General features: G+C 34.4%; 1 protein-coding gene across 2 annotated transcripts in view; it reads left to right on the forward strand.

Moving 5' to 3' along the window:
* The window catches only part of PXDN (peroxidasin), an 88,846-nt gene extending 72,913 nt beyond the window's left edge, over nt 1–15,933 (forward strand). For both annotated transcript variants that reach the window (XM_069805891.1, XM_069805893.1), the window contains 4 exons: nt 8,240–8,360; nt 10,864–10,996; nt 12,222–12,335; nt 12,980–15,933. In XM_069805891.1, coding sequence (XP_069661992.1) covers nt 8,240–8,360; nt 10,864–10,996; nt 12,222–12,335; nt 12,980–13,102 — 491 coding nt within the window. In that variant the 3' untranslated portion in view covers nt 13,103–15,933. The remainder of the gene's footprint in view (nt 1–8,239; nt 8,361–10,863; nt 10,997–12,221; nt 12,336–12,979) is intronic.
* Nucleotides 15,934–19,496: the final 3,563 nt, after the last annotated feature.

The following is a 19,496-nucleotide window of genomic DNA, read 5'->3' on the forward strand; positions in this document are numbered from 1 at the left end:
ATTTAGTGTCTGTTCATCTTATTTTAAGAAGATATTTGACTGTTGTTCAGTTTTTGTTAAGATGTTACAAACTTAAATCTGGAGCGCAACCCTTGTTAAGTGAGCAATCATTCTGTATTTTATATTGAATGGACACATTCAAAACATAGCATAGATTTGAGCATTGCATGGTGTAGATAACTGTTTTCCTGTTTTCTTCCTTTTGTGGATAAATATTCTTGTTCATTGCCATCTTCTTCAAAAGTTAGGGCAGTGGGGTGATTTGTTTTTCTTCAGAAAGAAACTATTTTTCTCCAGAAACAGGGTTTAGTTAGCTGCATGAAGCACAGGACACTGAGAATCCCATGTTGCTTGGTAGCCTGTATGTTGGCTTCCATCTCACGTACAGATTTTTTGCATGGCCCCTCTTTAGCCATCATCCCATCAGACTTCACTGCATCTGTAACATGGTTAGAAGATCCTTCCCCAAGAGAATCTTTTGGATCACACAGATTTGCAGAATGATTTGCAGTAGCATCAACAACAAAATACTTAAGAGGACAATGACCTCTCTTTATTGAGATCTCCTTGACAGTGTTATTATCATTTTCTTTTGACAAAACTCAAATGACATGCCCTGGCTGAAAAAGTATTTTTGGGAATTTTGGAAATTTCTGTGTGGCACTCTGATTATCTAGAAATTGCTGACAAACAAATTACTAACTGGAAAAAACTTCCTCTTTTTAGAGAGAGTAATGGTACCATCAGTTGACAATTACTAGAATCTTATAATTTGCCTAGTAAGAACCTAGCTTTCAATACCAGTATCTTGTAGGTTTGCTGATGAAAGGTATCCAGATCGGAGTTCTTCATCTTTTCTACTGCTGATTCTCTTGAGTTTACTCCTGCTGATTAGGCTATTCAATATTCTGTCAGAAGATATGCATGAATAAAGAACCAGTGGATTGTATTTCTGAGAGGTCATACTCTTCCACTAGTGTCCATTCAACTCTTTTGGTAAGATGTAATTGTCTCTGATGAGAGAGAGTCCTTTGGTGATACAGCTCAGAATTTAAGGCAGTAGGTAAAGGGTAAACTGATGAAGGATGTCCCTTCAACCTGGTACAGTTACAGTAAATACTTGGGAAGGATTCTAACTAGTGACTTTACTACGAGAACAACCTCAGGTATCATTAAAAATGAAAAAGGTAGATGGAGATTTACTATTCAAAGATACTGCACAATTTAGCTTTTAAACTGACTATTGTATTGTCTTGTCCAGTGAATAACTCTTTAAATAATAAATCACTGTCTAAGAAAATTCTTCCTTGGAATACTTGGTTCAAAATGTCAGTTATCTGTGTGAGACTAGGAGAAATAAATACTTTAGATTTCAATGAAATGTTGTAAAAGTCCCTCCTGATATCATCTCATTCAGGTCTTACTCTAATTTTTACCAGGGTTTTTTTTTAGGTTGTTCAGATTTTTTTTAAACAATATTTACCAGCTTTGCCATTCCCAAATAGATGATAATAGCTTATAAAACTCTAGATATGGTTGACACATTGTAATTTTAATGCAAAGTCTCCCAGAATCTCTTCAAAATAACCCTGACATATGCCAGAAGCATTGAGACAAAATCAAGTATCACTCTTCAAATGCTTTATCATAAGCAAATAAATCATATTCTACCAGTTCAGGATAAGTTCACTTTGCCATGGTTCATGAAGCTTGACAGACAGTTTCACAAATACATTAATTATATCAATTTGGAAAAATTGTAAAGCTGTTCTGAGAAATTATGTGTTGATTCTCTAAATGTTATGTTATCACTGAGCCTTCTAGAGCAGATGTTATCTTTGGAAAGTCTTTATTCAGTCATTCAACAGCCTAGCTTGTATTTTCATTCAAGAATGTTACTACCAGAGTACTACTGGATGCAGTAGTTAGACAACGGCCAAGCAAAAGAAAGGGTAAATAACTAATGTTCTTTAAAAAATTGCCTATCTGTATCCCCTTCTGAACTCTTGATGTCTGTGCAAAGGTTAATGAAAAAAAACAAAGTATGCATGGCTTGAACTGCTTTCTTACGTGGATGAATGGGTGTGATGTTTTCTGTGGGAATCCACATGTAAGCAATTAATTTAAAAAATTTCTTTCATTCTGTGGCACTAGGGACTCACCATTAGTCTGAAGTGGGGGGCATACACAACGTACATCCAGGACCAGCATTTACTTTAAGTTAGATACATTCTGGGGGTTTTATTTCTTTTTAATTTATTATTATTAAAAAAAAATAAACTATTCACCACATTTAAAATACTTCTGATTATTTTATAATTAAAATTATCCTAAGTTAAAATTTAGAATACAGAATAGTGTTCATTGCACTTTATGTATGTTTAATAAGTGACCCATATGTTCAGCTGTTTCAGCTTGGTTAAAAAACACATCTGTTTTTGTTATCCTTCCTGTTTTGTTCAAGTCAAAATACTTTTCCATATGAAGAATAGAAAAACTTCTTAGTTACAAAAAGCTACTTCTTAGATTTCTTGAGTAAAGCTAGTATTTATTTCTTATAAAGCAGAGCATTATTGCTTTTTATAATAACAATACCAGATTACCTTTAGATTCCAGTTAACGAATCATACAACAGAATTACTAGTTGATGGTGGGAAAAAGAAGGTATTCCACTGAGGTACACAAGTTTTTCTTCTGGTTTCCTTCACTTTCTACCTTTCTTTGTCTTGTCAGAGATGGTGAGGATTTACTGCAGATTTACTGCGGCTCTTTACTTGAGCAAAGAGCATCCAAGCTTCAGATTTTCCAAACAAGAAACTTTTGGTGCTTTTTCCAGGCTCTCTAGTACAAAAAAAGACTTCTTTTTTTTTTTAAGTACTCAGTGTACGCTTCCATGATTACTCTTACTGACATTGTATCTCAGTTCTGAACCAAAACACTGAAACAATAAACCTCTCTTCCCTTGAATATAAACATACTGTTACTGTTATGCCAAATAATTTTGTGAGATTAATTATGTAAAAAAAAGACTAGAAATTAAGTGCAAGGACATACTGGCTTAAATAGAAACATGATTTTAGTCCAAATATGTACATTTGAAATGTTTTCCATTGTGAGTCTTTAAAAGTTTCACACTTCTTTTTTTGTAAATCAAAATGAAAAATTTCTTTAGCCTTTTGTTTTGTGTCAAACAATGACCCAGGAGGCAGTGATTCAGACAAGATGCAAGTCATCCTCATAAGTGTAAACTGATTTAGGAAGATGATTTTTCTTAACTGGTTCTCAGTAAGCAACCGAAGTATCTCCTGTATCAGATACTGTTCTTTTTTTGTTTAATTTAGGAAAACAGCCTCATACAAGTTATGATTAAACATGTTTAAATCCCACTGATTTTCATTAGAAGAGTTAAGACACATTCTTAATCTGAGTGCATTTATACATGGTCCTCCAGTAGTATAGACCTATATTTGTAAACTCCTGCATTTTAAGACCAGACCAAAAATTATGCCATCTGTTGTTTCTGTACTGACCACATTAATGTCTTTGATTTAAGCATTGCTTCTAGAAAGCCATCAGCTATTTGTTTTAACAATTGTGTTTTATTCAAAGTTAAAAATCATCTGGCTTTTACTTCTAGTATTATATCTTATTATGCACTTCTCATTATGCCCTTTTATCTTCAATGAAAATACTAAGCAACACTGGGCTAAGCACTAAATGTTGTGGAAGACTAACATTTTTAAATGTTAACAGCAGTCTCAGTGTGATACTGCAAGATCTTTTGTGACAGTGGAAATTGTTTACCAAGAACTCTTCAAAACACCAAAATGATGCAATTTATGCCTGAACGTGTTTTCTCTTTACACAGATTTTGTGGTTTGCTTCTGTCATGTCAAATTTATTTTTGCTTTCTACAATCAAATGTATCTTTTTACATTTAAATTTATATTTAAGGATGGTATCTATTATCTTAGTAACAATTCAGACTATGCCAGGCTACTAAAATAAAGTTCTGTAGTCTGTAATTTTAAGGATTACATTCTTTTTTCTTTGAACAGAAGTACATATAGTCCAACATTTCTATTTGATTACAAATTTTATTCAGAGAATCAGTATTTTTATTTATATTTCATCCAACCCAAGAATATTTTAACTTTTTCAGGTATCCATGATCAGTAAAATAAAGTTCTAATTCATCAAGTCAAAATAAGGAGACTTAATCTATGGCATTGCTTTGTCTTTGCTACCAGGGGTCTCATGCCAGTAGTTGCCATCCATAGTGAAAAGCGACAGGGAAACAATAGGCTGTCAGTCGTTGTGTTTAAACCCAAACTCCTGAATGAGTCCCCAGATGGAAGATCCCCGCCTGTCAAAGTCCCGCTGCAGGCAGTAGAGAAAGAGATGCCTCTAGAGGACAATTCAGGCTGCAGTTTTGTGTCAATGTCCATTGACTGTAAAGGAAACGTGGGTAAGAAAGGGTCCTAATGGAGGTCTCTGGGTGATTTCTGCAAAACTAGGCAGTTGGAGGATTTCCTTCTTCCCTGTGGACTGTCACTGCCTTTCTAAGACAGATACCTTCACAGTCTAATGGGCAAGTCAGTTCTTAGTGTCCTCACTTTTCAAATTTCCAAATTTCCATGGATTTTCAGTCTGTCTGAAATTATTTTTTCTTACTGGTCTTTGATATTTATATTCCAAAAGAGGCATGGTTTTGATCTGCAAAATTTTCTAACTAGTCCTGTTTAATTTTTCTGCTGGGGAGGTTGGATTTGCTTTCGTTTGGTGTCAAGAACCTAATGGCTCTCCTTTATCTCCCTGCAGGCTGTCCAAAACCTATTCAGACCACGAAGACGTGATATGTCTTTAATGTTGTTTATATGTTTTTAAATGTCTTTAGGCTACCATTAGCCATATATTAACAATTTATATAGTCATGTTCTGTAAAATATCTGGATATTTCCTTTCCAACGATGCCTGAGCATTCTAGTTTTGGTAGCATCAGTCTGTGGGCTTTGAGGTCAACTACAGAGAACATCTTTGTTATTAGAATTCCCCAGTATATCAGCTGGGAGATGACAGTCTGGGTTGTCACTTATCTTCTACCTTCTATACCATTATTTTTGTCTAGATGTTTAAATAATGTTTATGCAAAGTGCACCTGTTTCAATCTGAGCAGATCAGTATTGGATTTTAGACCAACATATTACATTTTTTGCTGCTATTTAATTTATCTTATTCAACAGAAGAAATGAAGAGGTGCAGTGTAATGTCAAGGGATGTGGCTTATTTAGCAACAGCAAAACCAGCTATTTTGAGTTAGGGCTTCATTTGAGGTGAAATGTCTTTTTCCCATGTTGTGTAATTTTTAAGTAGCTGCTTTGTGAAAACATCTGCTCAAAAAAATCTTTTGACATTTCAGACATTTTCAATGTTTCTCCTCCCTTTTACTGCTCCTACTGGCATGACTACGAGTTCTGAGATACATACAAATGCTTACAGTAACAGCAACTTAATTCAGTACAATAAATATCAGAGAATCGAAGTACTATGAAATAGAAGCAATAGTTACATTATATGTGCTTTTTGTAACATTCCCTTAGTCTCTCAAGTTGTTTTGGTTTAATCTACTGTTAGGTTAATACTCCTTGACCCAGATTTTGAGAGGTGATTCACTGGGAATTAAGAGTGCTCAATACTTTGAAATGTCAGGGGGGTTTCTATCCAATTTACATTATAGATGCATTTTTAAAACCTTGTGGGGAACAGGGTATTTTCTGAAGATGTGTATATGGCTTCCATATACAAATGGTTTATCTTCACACTTGCAGTGTAACAATACCTAGGTTCTGGAAGAAAATATTGTCAATAGAGAAAAAGAATTCTTAGGTTGCTTTTAAACATTCAGCTTTTGTGCAGAAAATGAATTGGACTGGGTATAGCTAATTTGGGGAAATTTGGGGTGGGCTGAAAAAAGCAGAATTTAAGGCTCATTTTTCTCACTTACTACTACTGCTAAGGTATTCTTCATGGTTTGGGCTTTCTGAAAACTAGAGCATTCTGTCCTGCACCTCTCAGCAGTGACAGTCCTCTGCCTCGTACCTGAAACAGAAACAAAGAACAAGAGTTGTTCATTTGGCAAGTTGGGATATTTGAGTCTTTAAAAACTGTAGAAATGTCAGGTCTGTGTACATGAAGCTGCCACTGAACATATGGTTCTCATATTTACTAGTCTAAGGTGATCAAACTGTCCCAAGATCTCAGACCTTTGTTTCTAAAAACCAACCTAGGAATAAAAAAACAATGGGCCATTGTGTTATTGTACCAAAAAAAAAAAAAAAATCTATATTATGCGAGATGACCTTAGCAGTTATTAAACAAAGGAGGATAGCAGAAACCTTTCACAAATTGCTTCCAAGAGAAACTAAAATGTCTATGATCCTCAGGAAAACTTTAAGCAACAGATTGCTTTAAGAAAAAAATTGCTCTGACCAAAACTAGTTCTTTCTCCAGTGGCCCTTCAGAGTGTGACTCCCTTTCTCACTATATTAAATACAGAAGTGTCTAAGGATGATCAAAAATGCCTTCATGCCAAGCATCTTAGACACAGCAGTCTATTCCCGTCTGAAAGAGCTTAGTTTCTGAGTGCACAGCAAGAAGATTGTGTGAAAAACAGCAGAACACACAAGAAGAATGAACAATATGCTGGCAGTAAATATCATCTAGTTCTTTGGTGATGCTGTTATTATAGGAGGAAGGTAGTAAATTTCCTCAAGAATGGGACAAGCTGCAAGGAGAGAAAAGGGAAGGAGAATTGTGGATAAACTGTGTTCAAGAATGATCTGTAGGTATTGGTTTTGTACTGAAAATCAATCAGTACTTTTTGTTGTTGTTGTTGTTAGTTTTTTTTTTTTTTCCCTGTCTTAATTGATATAAAGTGATAGACAAACGAAGTTTCTCCTAACAGGGCAATTGTAACAGTCTAATTTAAATAAAAGTCCAATACAATTAAAAGTAGTCCAAGATACTTATTTTTGTATAATCACAGAGCAACTTTACATTTGTTTCTCAAATTGCTCAGTTCAACAGTGTTTTGAGGCTCTTTCATTGACTTGCAACTTGTGCAACAATTCATGTTAATACTTTAGGTATTCTATATAGCTACTGCTAAATTCCAGAAAAATACTTTATAAAATGTTAATGACTTTCTGAATAAATTTGTTTTGGTGCAAGTTAAGAGAAACATTAGGGAAAATGACTTCTTCCCCTGTTCAGTTGCTTTCTTGGCTCATTCTGCTAATACCAGGCTCAGCTGCGGTATGTCCATGGCATTCTGTATTTCAGTTTTCCCTTCTGTTTTCTTAGCAGACTCTTTGCTTCTAACAGTTGAACATGCTGTTGGTTCCTGCTGCAGCTTGGCCGATTGTAACTTTTTATTTTAATGCTTCTGTGAACAGAAATGAGAAAACTTCTGTTTTCTCATTGTCTACCCTCCAAAGTGCTGTTGCAGTTTTGTTTTGTTTTCCTTTTTGAAATGGGACGCCTTCCAAATACTCACTTGGTATGTTGGAAGGCTAAATAAAGTGAACTGAAGAAGAGACATACTTCATCCTGTGAAGCCATCCTCTTAGGATCTCAGGAGAAGACTTCTGTCATGATTATTCTCAGGCTTGAGATTTTCACTCTGTGGTGGAAAGTATCTTAGGGTCTAAGTGACTGGTGATACCTTCAAATCCCTCAAATTTGGAAGTAGGGCTTGTCAGCCAGTAAAGTGTGTCTGCAAATGTTCTTCAGGATTTAATTAAAGATTCTCTTTCAGATGCCAAAAATAACAAATAATAATGTCTGGAATAGATGAGGTAGCAACAGGCTGTTTTTTCTGTCATTGTTTTCATCCATATGTAACTACCCCACTCCAAAAGCAGAAAATAATTAAAAGTAAAGAGAGTGGAGATTTCAGAAGTGAAAAGATTAGTTGAAGTAGCACTGATATATTTATGAAAATAATCTTTATTCCTTTGTTTCATACCAAAAAAGCTGGTCTGTGAATAACCAAATTCTCTGCATCTAGCTGGCTTAAATGTTGTATCACTGAGACATGTTCAGCTGCCATCAAACTGATTCCAGAGGGATCAGACTGAATATATGAATTGCGTTTGCCAATTTAGAAGACACTGTAAAACCATATTAAAAACTGCTGAATTATGTAGTTTATAATGCGTAATTTCTTTTCTAATTTCAGACTGTAGAACTAGAGGACAGTTTAATGCATTTTCATATCACTTTCGGGGAAGACGTTCTCTTGATTACAGCTTTCAGGAGGACAAGCCCTTGAAGAAAATGAAAATGTCCAAAACAGTAAGGTGAGATTCTTTTTTTCAAAGAAGTATGAAAAAAATTTGTTTTCAAAATGGAATGAAACTGAATGATTTCTTTGTAAGTGCATACCACTTTTTTCCATTGTCTGCTTTCTTAAGTTTATGATTGATGTATCTCATTCTGACACTTCTGCATAGCTGCTAACAGTAAACCACTATTTTTTCAAGCTCAGATTTGTGTAAGACCCTTTATGAGTGACATAGTATAGTGCTTTTGTTCTTCCTGTGCTTCTCATGAAAAAACTCAGTGATAAAGCATAATTTGGGGGATTTGGAATCCTGCATTCCTACTGTGCCTGCAGTAACCAAACTAAATTATTTCCTTTCCTCCTTGGAACTGCTAGGGCCTCCTGCAGAAATAAGATGAAACCAAATGTTCATAACGCTAGCATAAAAATTTGTGATAATGGTAGGGATTGCTTCTAGTACCAAAATACTCAGAGCAGGAATGGAGAACAGTAGTGCTATAGACAATGTTGTTTATAACTCCCTAATCCTCAAAAGACTCTAGCAAGGAAGTAAATCACAATGTCAGTCACAAATGATCAACTGCACAGGGTCCCTGCAATTTCCAGGGAGTCAAAACTTATCTATGAATTAGTGAAATTAAATTAGTTCTGCTCAGACCAAATATTTCTTGTAAAGATCCTTCATGAGGAGTGAATTTGAGACTCTTGAATTATAGCTCTTTCCATATAGCATGTGTTCTTTTAGCAAAGAAAATTATCTACTTGACCGAGATGACCAGGTAGTCTACCCACTCTGACAAGGAAAGCAGCTACACAGATAATTAGACAGGTAAATTTATTTCAGCAGCTTCAAATACTCATGTGAGTGTTACAGCACTGAAGAAACACCACCATTGTATTTCACTTAATTGATAGGAAGCTGTCCTAAAGTAACAGAGCCTTGAAGAGTTTAGGATTTTAGACAAGAGAAGACAGCAGCTAAGTATAAGCTTATTTATAGACAATAGAAAAAGAAAGGTTCTTTTGAAGTTATCCTTGAAGAAGGATGTTTGCAAATGAAGTGTTATAAGTTTTTAAATCTACAGAACAGCAATTCACTTTTTAAAGATGCTAGTCCCATAATTCTAAAACTGTAGAAGGGTTTAAATAAAAATGAAAGCAAGAAAAAAGAAACACTTGTATCTGAGAAGCAGCTTGTTTTTGTTAACTCGCTGTTTGACTGTGTTTCAGAAATGAAGCTCAAAAATCTACAACAGTCCAATTACTAATTAGGACTACAAAATAGTAAAGTTACAATACTTTATTTATAGCTTAAATAAAGCTAAGGCAATCTCAGTCCTTTAACATTCTCACCAGCTCTCATGCTCATTGTTGTATTTAAATTGCATTTTGGTGAGAAGATTTTTTTCTCCTTTTTTTCTTCTCATTTTCAATAACTTGAACAGGTGGGGAAGATTAAACTTTTTGTTATACAATAGCAGCTGGTTTACTTGAATTTTGGCATGTTATGTTGTTTAGAGTTCTTTTTCTTTAATTTAGATGAAAAACTATGGGAAACTAAGTAGCTTGAACACCTGCCAATAAATGCTGTTTTAATTTATGCAAGAAGATTATAAATCATGAGCCCTATTATATGAGAGAGGATTTCTTTGCCAGTTCATTCTTTGGGTATCTCTTAGCTCTGGAGAAGGCATGCTAACAAAACAGGAATGCTTGTGTGGATTCAAGGATCTTAATGTAATAAGTGACTTTAGTAATTAGTGTTATCCTTGTTTTTGAATACATGTTTTCTTAAGTGGTGCCAAATAATATATTATTAGTTATGGACAGTTCCTTTGATAACTGTTGCCCCTCAACAGTTTGAATAGATTAACACAATTCAGTCTTGTACATCTCTTATCAGATAACAGCTGGAAAGTGCTATAGACAAAAGACTGTAGATCTTGTGTATGATAATCAGTATTGATTTCAAATTGTTAGTTAAAATAGGACACAGGAATATGTTCATATCTAAAAGTACTTCTCATTTATTTATAAAACCCAAATTTTCCTTCTTAAAGTCATATTTCTTTAAAGACACACTTTGCTAATGGGGGTATAGAGAGAGAAGCTATGAATCTGAATGCGAAATGTGAATTTCATGTTTGGAAGTAACACTTTTTTAAGACTCACTTTTGTCTGCTTTCATATTGGAGGCTCAAGAGAGATCTCAGTGAATTTAAGGTGATACTCTACAGTGTCACTGATGACAACTTTGTTTGTCCCCCTGCATGAAATATATACATTATTTTTCTAAGTAGAAGAAATTCCCTGTTGCTAGTGATATTAACAATAATCCACAGCTCACCTGACCTGACTCTGTCTTCAGCCCCAGTGGGTCTTGTGTGCTGTTGTGGTTCATACAGTTGCTACATTTGTTGGTTGCTCTTCTTTTACATTTTTTGCTAAGTGTTCTAAAATATCTAGCCAAATAAAAATGAGTTAGATTAATATCCTGACTTGGCATTCATTTGTTGCAGTTCTGTGAAACAGAGTAAATATTTTCGTAATGCCACATCAGCATCTAATGAAAATACAAACATGCCCGCAGTGAATGACTTCAAAGAATTCGTTTTGGAAATGCAAAAAACTATTTCAGGCCTCAGAAACCAGGTAAGGGGCTATAATGGATAGTTTCTAATTGTAGATTTAATTCATAATGTTTTCCTAACATCACTCTTACGTTTTTAATATTTAGACATCCACTGCAACCAAAAAACACCACATACTATCTCAAACAAAACACAACACAGAACATGGTGTGTTATTATTCTTTATTTCTATGTTCTTTTGAAATCTTACTGAAATATTCTACAATTAGACCCTCTTGACTTTTGAACCTGAAGCCTTGTGTAACCATTGTATACTAAACATAGAATTAGTCTTTCTCTAAAAATTTGTCTGTATAGTTAATAAAATCTTTTTTTCCTACCTGAAATATATGGAATCTATGTAAAACTGTGATTAAAATGTAGACTTCATAAGAAGTAATATGCCAGACTACAGCTATGAACATAGTTAAGGTCTAGATCACTTAAGGAAGACTTTTACATTGTGGCATAAAGAAACTCTTTATTCAGAATAACTCAGCCACAGTGGAATTCCGTTTTGAAAATGTATACCATACAGGACAGAAAAATCCAAAGTAGGCCAAAATGTTTGCAGCTTTTCCATGTAATTTCTAGATACAAATCATATATTTATTTGCATAGTAACTTAATTTGATCTTTGATGGTATTATGTCATCATTGTTGTACTCATCTTCAGTGCTCCCATTTTGACAGCGGAAATGCGATGTAAAGGCTTATTACATTTCAGTCAGTTCTTCTGTCTTTGTTGGATGTAAAGAAGACTGAGGGATTATTAAAAACTGTGCCTTCCTAATTACTGTTTCCAAGAAGCACACAATCAGCAACATAAAATAATCATGTAACTCCTTTTTTCATCATTAGGGAAAAAATAGAGATAGTAAAAAATCCAAGCACACATTTTTAATTAAGGTTTGGGGTTTTTTATTTCACCCACTTTACATTCAGACATTTTTTAAAGTTTAGATTTGTCTTTCCATATATGTCACATGTAGTTTGCTTCTCTTTGTATGCTCTAGTTTTATATTCCAATGGAAAGATGTATCTTCTGTTAGTTTTCTTTTGAAAGGCTGGTTCCATACATATTACCTGTTTCCAATCTTTTAGCGTTATGAAAACTAAGAAGTGAGAAGAAAAACTCAGACAAGTATTAATCATGGATTATGTAGCATAAGAGAAAAGACAGAATACCTTGCACAAATAAAAACCTTTCTTTGATTCAGTTATTAACTTTTTTTTAATGTTTTCAGATTAAAAAACTTGAATCGCGCCTCAGTAAAACTGATTGCACTGATGAAAAGGGTAAATCGTATTCCAGCAATGAAACCTGGAAAAGGGACCCTTGTACTGTGTGTGAATGCAAAGTAAGTATGCAGAAGTCCATTCTGAGATAGAAATTATATTAGGTTCTGCTGCTAAAACAGCAGTTCCAGTTTTGTGCCTGCTAATATCTGGGTCATAGTTGCTAATTGTTTTTTTATGGATCTTCAGTTATTTGGTGCAAAAAATATTGTTCAGGTATCACTGCCCTTGACACTGGTTTTCAATCCAGCCTTTATATACTTTTATTGTATCTCCATTTTCACTGATGTATAGTTGCACTGGCAAAATTAACTGCAAAGTGAGAGTCTTCTTGAAAAACTCTACTAAAATGCATAAAAAAATCAATAAAAGCTTATCTAACTTAGAGCTAGATTTTAATTTTCTTTTATCATGGTGAAATTTTTTTAAAAGGTAGTAAAAGAAATATGTCAGTACTTGGTATCCCAGAGTTTCATGCCTCAGCATTAGATAAAATGGTATACTGCTCCATTAAAGATTGTATAATACAAAGAGCCTTCTCAATATAAGTTTATGCTGAAATAAACTACGTGGAATTAATCATAGTAGCCAAGATCTTAGAGACGATGAATGAGAATGTGTTCTTCAATAATATGAAAAAGGTATTTCTTGTTTGGAACATGTAGCTAAGTATGTTCTGGTTTTGTTACTTTTTTTGCTGACACAGGTTGGTCAGATTACCTGTTTTGTAGAATCATGCCCGCCGGCTGACTGCGAAGCACCTGTGAAGGTTAAAGGAGATTGTTGTCCAGTCTGCCTAAAACAAAATATCAATAAAAAGAAGCCATAAGTCTGCTTTTTAAGAATTTAGGGTGCATACTCCTCAAATCATATTGATGCCTGCTGATGGCAAAACCAGGTAACTACAGTCTTAACAGCAAGAAATGAAGATTTACAATATTCTAATGGTGCTGTAACAGTATAACATAATGTATCATTTTATTTTCTGCCCATGATGGTAATCACAATGCAAAAATGAATGAAAGGGAAATTAGCAAACAGGTCAAAGTTAATTGTGTGTTAAACTTCTCAGGTTAGACAAACTCAAACTGGTGCTACTTTAAGAGAACACTGTCAGGTAGTTTTAGGTACCCAAAATGACTGGGCCTAAGACTTACTCTAAAATGAACACTTTGTTTCCTATCTTTAATTAGCAATATTAAAAGTTTACTATCCCTTTTCAGTACCAGTCTGACTTGATATTTAGCTCTTTGTTATTATTTAGTAAATGCAGGGAAAAGGAAAACACAAGGTCACTGTGCCCAAAGCAATGCCATAGAGGGCCAGTTTCTGCAAACACCTGTGCATGGAAATTCTGTTGAATCACACTATCATTTCTGCGCCTGGCCAGCAAGGAAATAAAGAAAACTACATGGCACCTTTCAACATTCTTTCATTAATTCAAGGAGCAAAATTAATCAAAATTTTCAAACCGAAAAAACTAGAATTAGTAAGGCAATAAAAATAAATGTAATTGGAAGATACAAAAAGCAACTGAATGTATATTACAGATGTAATTGACAGTGTTCCTCATTCTAGGAAAACATACGTGACAGAGTAGCATTTGATCTTAAAATGAACATAATCCTTTTTGTCAAAACATATGTAATTGCTTGGCAACCTTTTTTTTTTTTTGTTCGTTTCATTTATTTTAAATCATTGTAACATGACCATCCAGTCCAGTTTTAAAGCATGCTTCTCTTGAGCTCGGATCAGCTCACGTATTTGTATGGCCCTGTCTTGAAAATGTGAAAAGATGTCACATGCCATTTTGTGTACAAAGATTCCTACTGATTCATTGTGCATATTGTCAATCGACATATGTTCCGGATTATATTGTGGCACTGTTTGTTGAAAAAAAGAACAATCAAATTCAAGCATCATGATTAATTGTGGATTGACTACTTTTTCTGACAAGGTATTTGATATTTTAGGTTTTTTCCAGTTTCATCTAATGCATATATATTTTTACCTCACTATTTTTATCATTCATGTTAAAAATGGTCTGCCAATGGACTTTATTTCCCATTTAATAAATGTTCAACATTATAGAGTATATGTCTACACTAGCATTTCAAAGTTGTGTACTTTTTAGAATATAAACTGCACATTTTTGACCAGGAATTATATATTATATTCAGTGAAGGACAACTATCATACCTCATTTTACAGCTTTTTTGTGTTTATTCAGAATTGATTCTCTCCCTGAATACTTAATATGTTAGAATTTATGGCTCTGTCTGTCCTTAAGTCCTAAGTCAGGACTAACTAGAACCAGAGCTATTCTTTAGTTATATAGTTTACTGCCTTCTGAGTTTATTATTCAAATTTAGGGAACAGAGATTTGGGTATCAAAGAAATCTGCACAAAATATTCTCATCATAAACATTTCAGATTATGCAAACAGACTGAATACTTAATTATTGCATGGTAGATCAAATACCTATCTAATAACTAACCTAGCACAGCAATAAGAGTTCCACTATAATATTTTGGCACATAATTTCTCTGATTACTAACATTAATAATTTCTAATTTGATAAACTGATACTGTGACACACACTCAAACTTTGGTGTATCTTTAAACCTTACTACAGAAACTTGTTTCATACTATGGTAGGAGCAATATGTACATGTGAGTGCTGTGTTAAAGGTGTGTGGTAAAGGTACACATGGAACTACAATTTATATTTTTAAGAATATTTTAATTGATTTTATATACAACGTTTTGATTTATGTAATTTTCTATGTTAATACTTTTAGAAATTGTGTGTGGCGAGCATGTTTGAGTATCATATGGTTCCTAGAGATTGTCATTCCTGTATTTCTTTGATACCCTGGTATTTTGTTGACTTTTGTTGAGAGTCCAAACCACATGTCTCGTCCTGTAATTCCAACTCAGATGGAACTCCCATTGACCTATAGCAGGAATTCCTCAAAGAGGAAGGATTGCAGAGCTAAACCAAATATAATTTAACTGTCGAAACAGTTAAATAAGGCAGTAATACATCCAGCTGGTTACTACTTGCATTCTTTATTCCAATTTTATATTAAATAAACTTTCTCAAGATTTCCACGTATAGGAGAAGAGAGTTTCCATTTATACATTATAAAATAGTACCTTATATCTGATTGTTCCTTTTTTCCAGCCTCCAGAGTAAAGTGGGAGGTTTTCTTCGTTGTTCACTGTTTATTCATATGGTATATAAAAAAATGGGCTTAGGAGTCTGGATATGCTTAAACGAGTGTAATATTGAGTTATTTTCTGCCATCCATCTGATTATAAACCATTCAGGAAAAACAGGTCTTTATCCACAGTTTAAAATGTAATCAGTCATGGGTTGTACTAATTCAGTTTTATTGCAGTGTCTGCAGAATCAGCATTGATTTTAACATTTCTGAAACAGTGGCCAATGGCTAGATGACCATTTCCTCAGTATCCACTGTGAGAATATTGCTGTAATATGTTGCAAATTTTACATATTTATTTTCTTTTTTAATGTTACCTAAAACAAAGTCTTTGTTGTTTTTATTTTAATCAGTAAATTTACCAAAGAACTGTTTGCACTGTATAATGAATGCTTTTCAGTTAAAATAAAATGGGCCACATTTCCAAGTAAATTCCAAGTGATTTCTTCTCGATACAGGTATTGTTTAGATTATTTGCTGATGATTCCAGTAGGCTTTTATCAAAAATCCATATTACTTGTGCAGGATTTTCATGATCAAGATATCTGAGAACTAAGCAATGAGCTAATGAATCATGTAGATTCAGTAGGTTCTTTAATATTATGACACATAGAATTAAAATACATATTCACTGTTCTCTTCTAGGTGATGGGAAAAAAATACATGCAGACTCAGAGAGGATATTTAAAAATACACTTATTTCTTAGCACAAATGTGTATTTGAAAACTCTTAGTGCTGAACATTTTTTTTCCACATTTTTTATGGGAATGTCAAAATATTTACATACAGCCTGTTCTTACACATTTTCTTCACATCTTCAAATATATCCAGTCATGACTTGCCTTCCAATGCACTTGATTCTACATTCATTCTTTATCCACATTGTTTCACAAATGGATATCCAGGTTCATGCAATCTCAGCTCAAAATGAGTCTTCTGTGCAAAAGAGATCTTCTTATTTACCTCATCTTGTTTCTCCATCATGGGATATGAATTACTGCTGAACACATGATGAGTTACTCTCATCCTTTGGTGAGGTGTTAGGATATCTAGGGCACTGGGTCAGCTCCTTTGTTAGATCCACCTGAGAGTCATCTGTTTCTTCACAACTTCATACAGTAAAGCATTTTTGTAATACAGTGTCATTGCAATGAATATATTTCTAAGTTGCCTTACAGTGAAATGGGAGAAGTTAAAGATGGACTCCAAGGCACAGAGTTAAGAATCGTTTTCAGGTTGCAGTTAACTGTGCCTCACTGTAGTTTGACTTTGAGTATTGCATAAGGCAAATCTAGAAAAGCAGAACTGCAATAGCTTCATTTATGTGTGTTCCAGCAGGCTGCTGAAATATCCTCTTGCTCTTCCAAAATGTTGATGAGTAGTATTCGGTCAGTATCCTCTAAAAATTTTAGGGCAATCAGACTATTTTTTTTCTCCAAATTCAGATAAAATTAGTTAGACAAAGTACTGGTATACATTTTTTTAGTAACTTAGATGAGTAATGCATGCTTTTTTTGTTGTTGTTACCATTAGACTGAAACAGGCAGAGATTTGAAAAGAAGGTTTAGTTTCAGTAAATAACTTTCTGTTAGTCCAAACAAGACAACAGCCAGGATTCAACACAGTTAATTGCCAAGAAGTTTGCCAACAGTTATTAAAAAAAAAAAAAAAACAAACCACGAAGTTTAGACATTTAGAATAAAACTGTTGGACTCATATATTTTGAGAAAGATTCAGTTATATTTTAAATAAACTGAGTAAATTGACTTTTATTCCTTTTGGTTGATTACAGCTAAGAATCATTTGGCCGCAGTATGATTAAAGTTGTTTTTATAGGGAATGACCTCCCATACTCAGTAACTTTGTTTTGCTGCCATAGTATTATGTCATTATATGATGTAAAATATTTTTGCTTATATTTTCTTTTTAATCCCCTACTAGTTTCATGCTTTTTTCCTATAGTATTTACCAAATCAGAATTTTTTGCAGTGAGATTTTTAGACATGTTGGGACTGTTCCATGGCTTTAATTTGGAAACCTGAATAAGGTATCAAAAGCTGGTATATTTGACTAATTTTCTCAAAACTTCTGCATTATTCTGTTGTTGTATTGTTAAAATAGATTAAATGTTTTGCATATACAGGATAACAGAACAATAAAATTACCAGTAGAAAAAAAGACTGTTTACAGTCCTCTCATGGTATCTCCCATCTACAATGTGGGGTTCCGTGAAGTATATTTCAGAATTCATTTCACTAATTTTTATTACATACAAGAAAAAATGAGATCAGATGTGTGACAAAAAGCTTGTTAGATAGAACACGTCAACAAAAAATACCAATATGAGCATATGCACATATCTCATTCATGCTGAAAGTTTGTCAGGCTCCCAGTGGAATGAAACAACATTATCCTTATTAAAATTAATGGGAACCAATGAATAACTAAATATGTAATAAATTACTAGATACTAATACTGTCGTAACCAGCTTTGCATTATGATGTACCTAGTCAGGAGATTGTAGTGAGTCATGAAAAGGCAGTGTTGTCTGCTAATAGCGTATTTTAAAGCAGACATGCTAGCAATAGCAGACTGTTACTTTGCAATTATCCTGGCTGCTTAGTTTCATGCAATAGTTCATTTTCTTTCCTTTTTTTCACACTTAGCCTGCTGTGACATGGCAAGGAAACCTCTGCACCTCCAACACACTTTTCCTTTTCTGCCCAACATCTTTGCTGTCCATCCAGCAGTGTTATGAATGGTCCTTTCACTGCACTTTAGCATTCCAGCCTGGTAACAGACGGAGCAGAATACAGATCAAATATATCTAAGTTAGAAGAAGATCTGGCTAGCTGTGTTTAGCTGTAAAGCTATGAATTTAATATCTCTGTTTAGATTCAGAAATGGAACAGAACAGCAATTCCTGTGATAAAGGAATAAACCTAATCGTTGCATTCAGTAAAGATGTTTGTGTCTATTTGATGCCTCCTTCAGTGATACAACTTTACATTCCCACAAGTCAGATGCTTTAAAAATGTTGCTGTGTTGACGAAATAAATCCCATTACCTACTTAGAATGATCAGGGGGCTGGAGCACCTCTCCTGCAAAGACAGGCTGAGAGAGTTGGGGTTGTTCAGCCTGGAGAAGAGAAGGCTCCGGGGAGACCTTATAGCAGCCTTCCAGTACCTAAAGGGAGCTTATAAGAAAGATGCGAACAGACTTTTTAATAGGGCCTGTAGTGATAGGACAAGGGGTAATGGCTTTAAACTGAAAGAGGATGGATTTAGATTAGATGTGAGGGAGTTCTTCCCTGTGAGGGTGGTGAGACACTGGAACAGGTTGCCCAGAGAGGTTGTGAATGCCCCATCCCTGGCAGTGTCCAAGGCCAGGTTGGATGGGGCTTGGAGCAACCTGGTCTAGTGGAAGGGGTCCCTGCCCATGGCAGGGGGTTTGGAACGAGATGATCTTTAAGGTCCCCCTTACCATTCCATGATTCTACCAATCATTCTATGATTCTATAACTATATCTTTATGAGATATTTTCTGTTGTTAACCTGGCTCGCAGCCATTTGAAGGATCAGTGCACTGAAGTGCTTCATGTCTCTTTTCATAGAGATTAGAATGAAAAAAGTACCCAGAGGGAAAAACATAATCAGGAATTGTCCTGAGAAAGGAGAAGAAACTATTGCTTTGTTTTAGTGGGGAGAAAAAAAGAAAGATTTCATCAAGTACTGTGACTTTCTTTTCAGGCAGAATGCAACAGTTCATCAGAATATAGGAACTCATTAAATATACCAAAGCAACATATATACAAGACTGCAATAGAGAGCCCCCAGGGAATGGGAATCAATTTTGCCATTTATTGGACCAGCTACTGAGTGATAGTAAAGCAGGCTTTCAGTCCCTTACCTCCACTCTGAGGCTTTGCCTCTCTTTCAGTGAAGACCACCTTTTGTTTTTTTTCATCCTCCATGCTTTCACAGCTAAGGGGC

Source organism: Haliaeetus albicilla, chromosome 18, assembly GCF_947461875.1.
Source record: "Haliaeetus albicilla chromosome 18, bHalAlb1.1, whole genome shotgun sequence".
Classification (NCBI taxonomy): Eukaryota; Metazoa; Chordata; class Aves; order Accipitriformes; family Accipitridae; genus Haliaeetus; species Haliaeetus albicilla.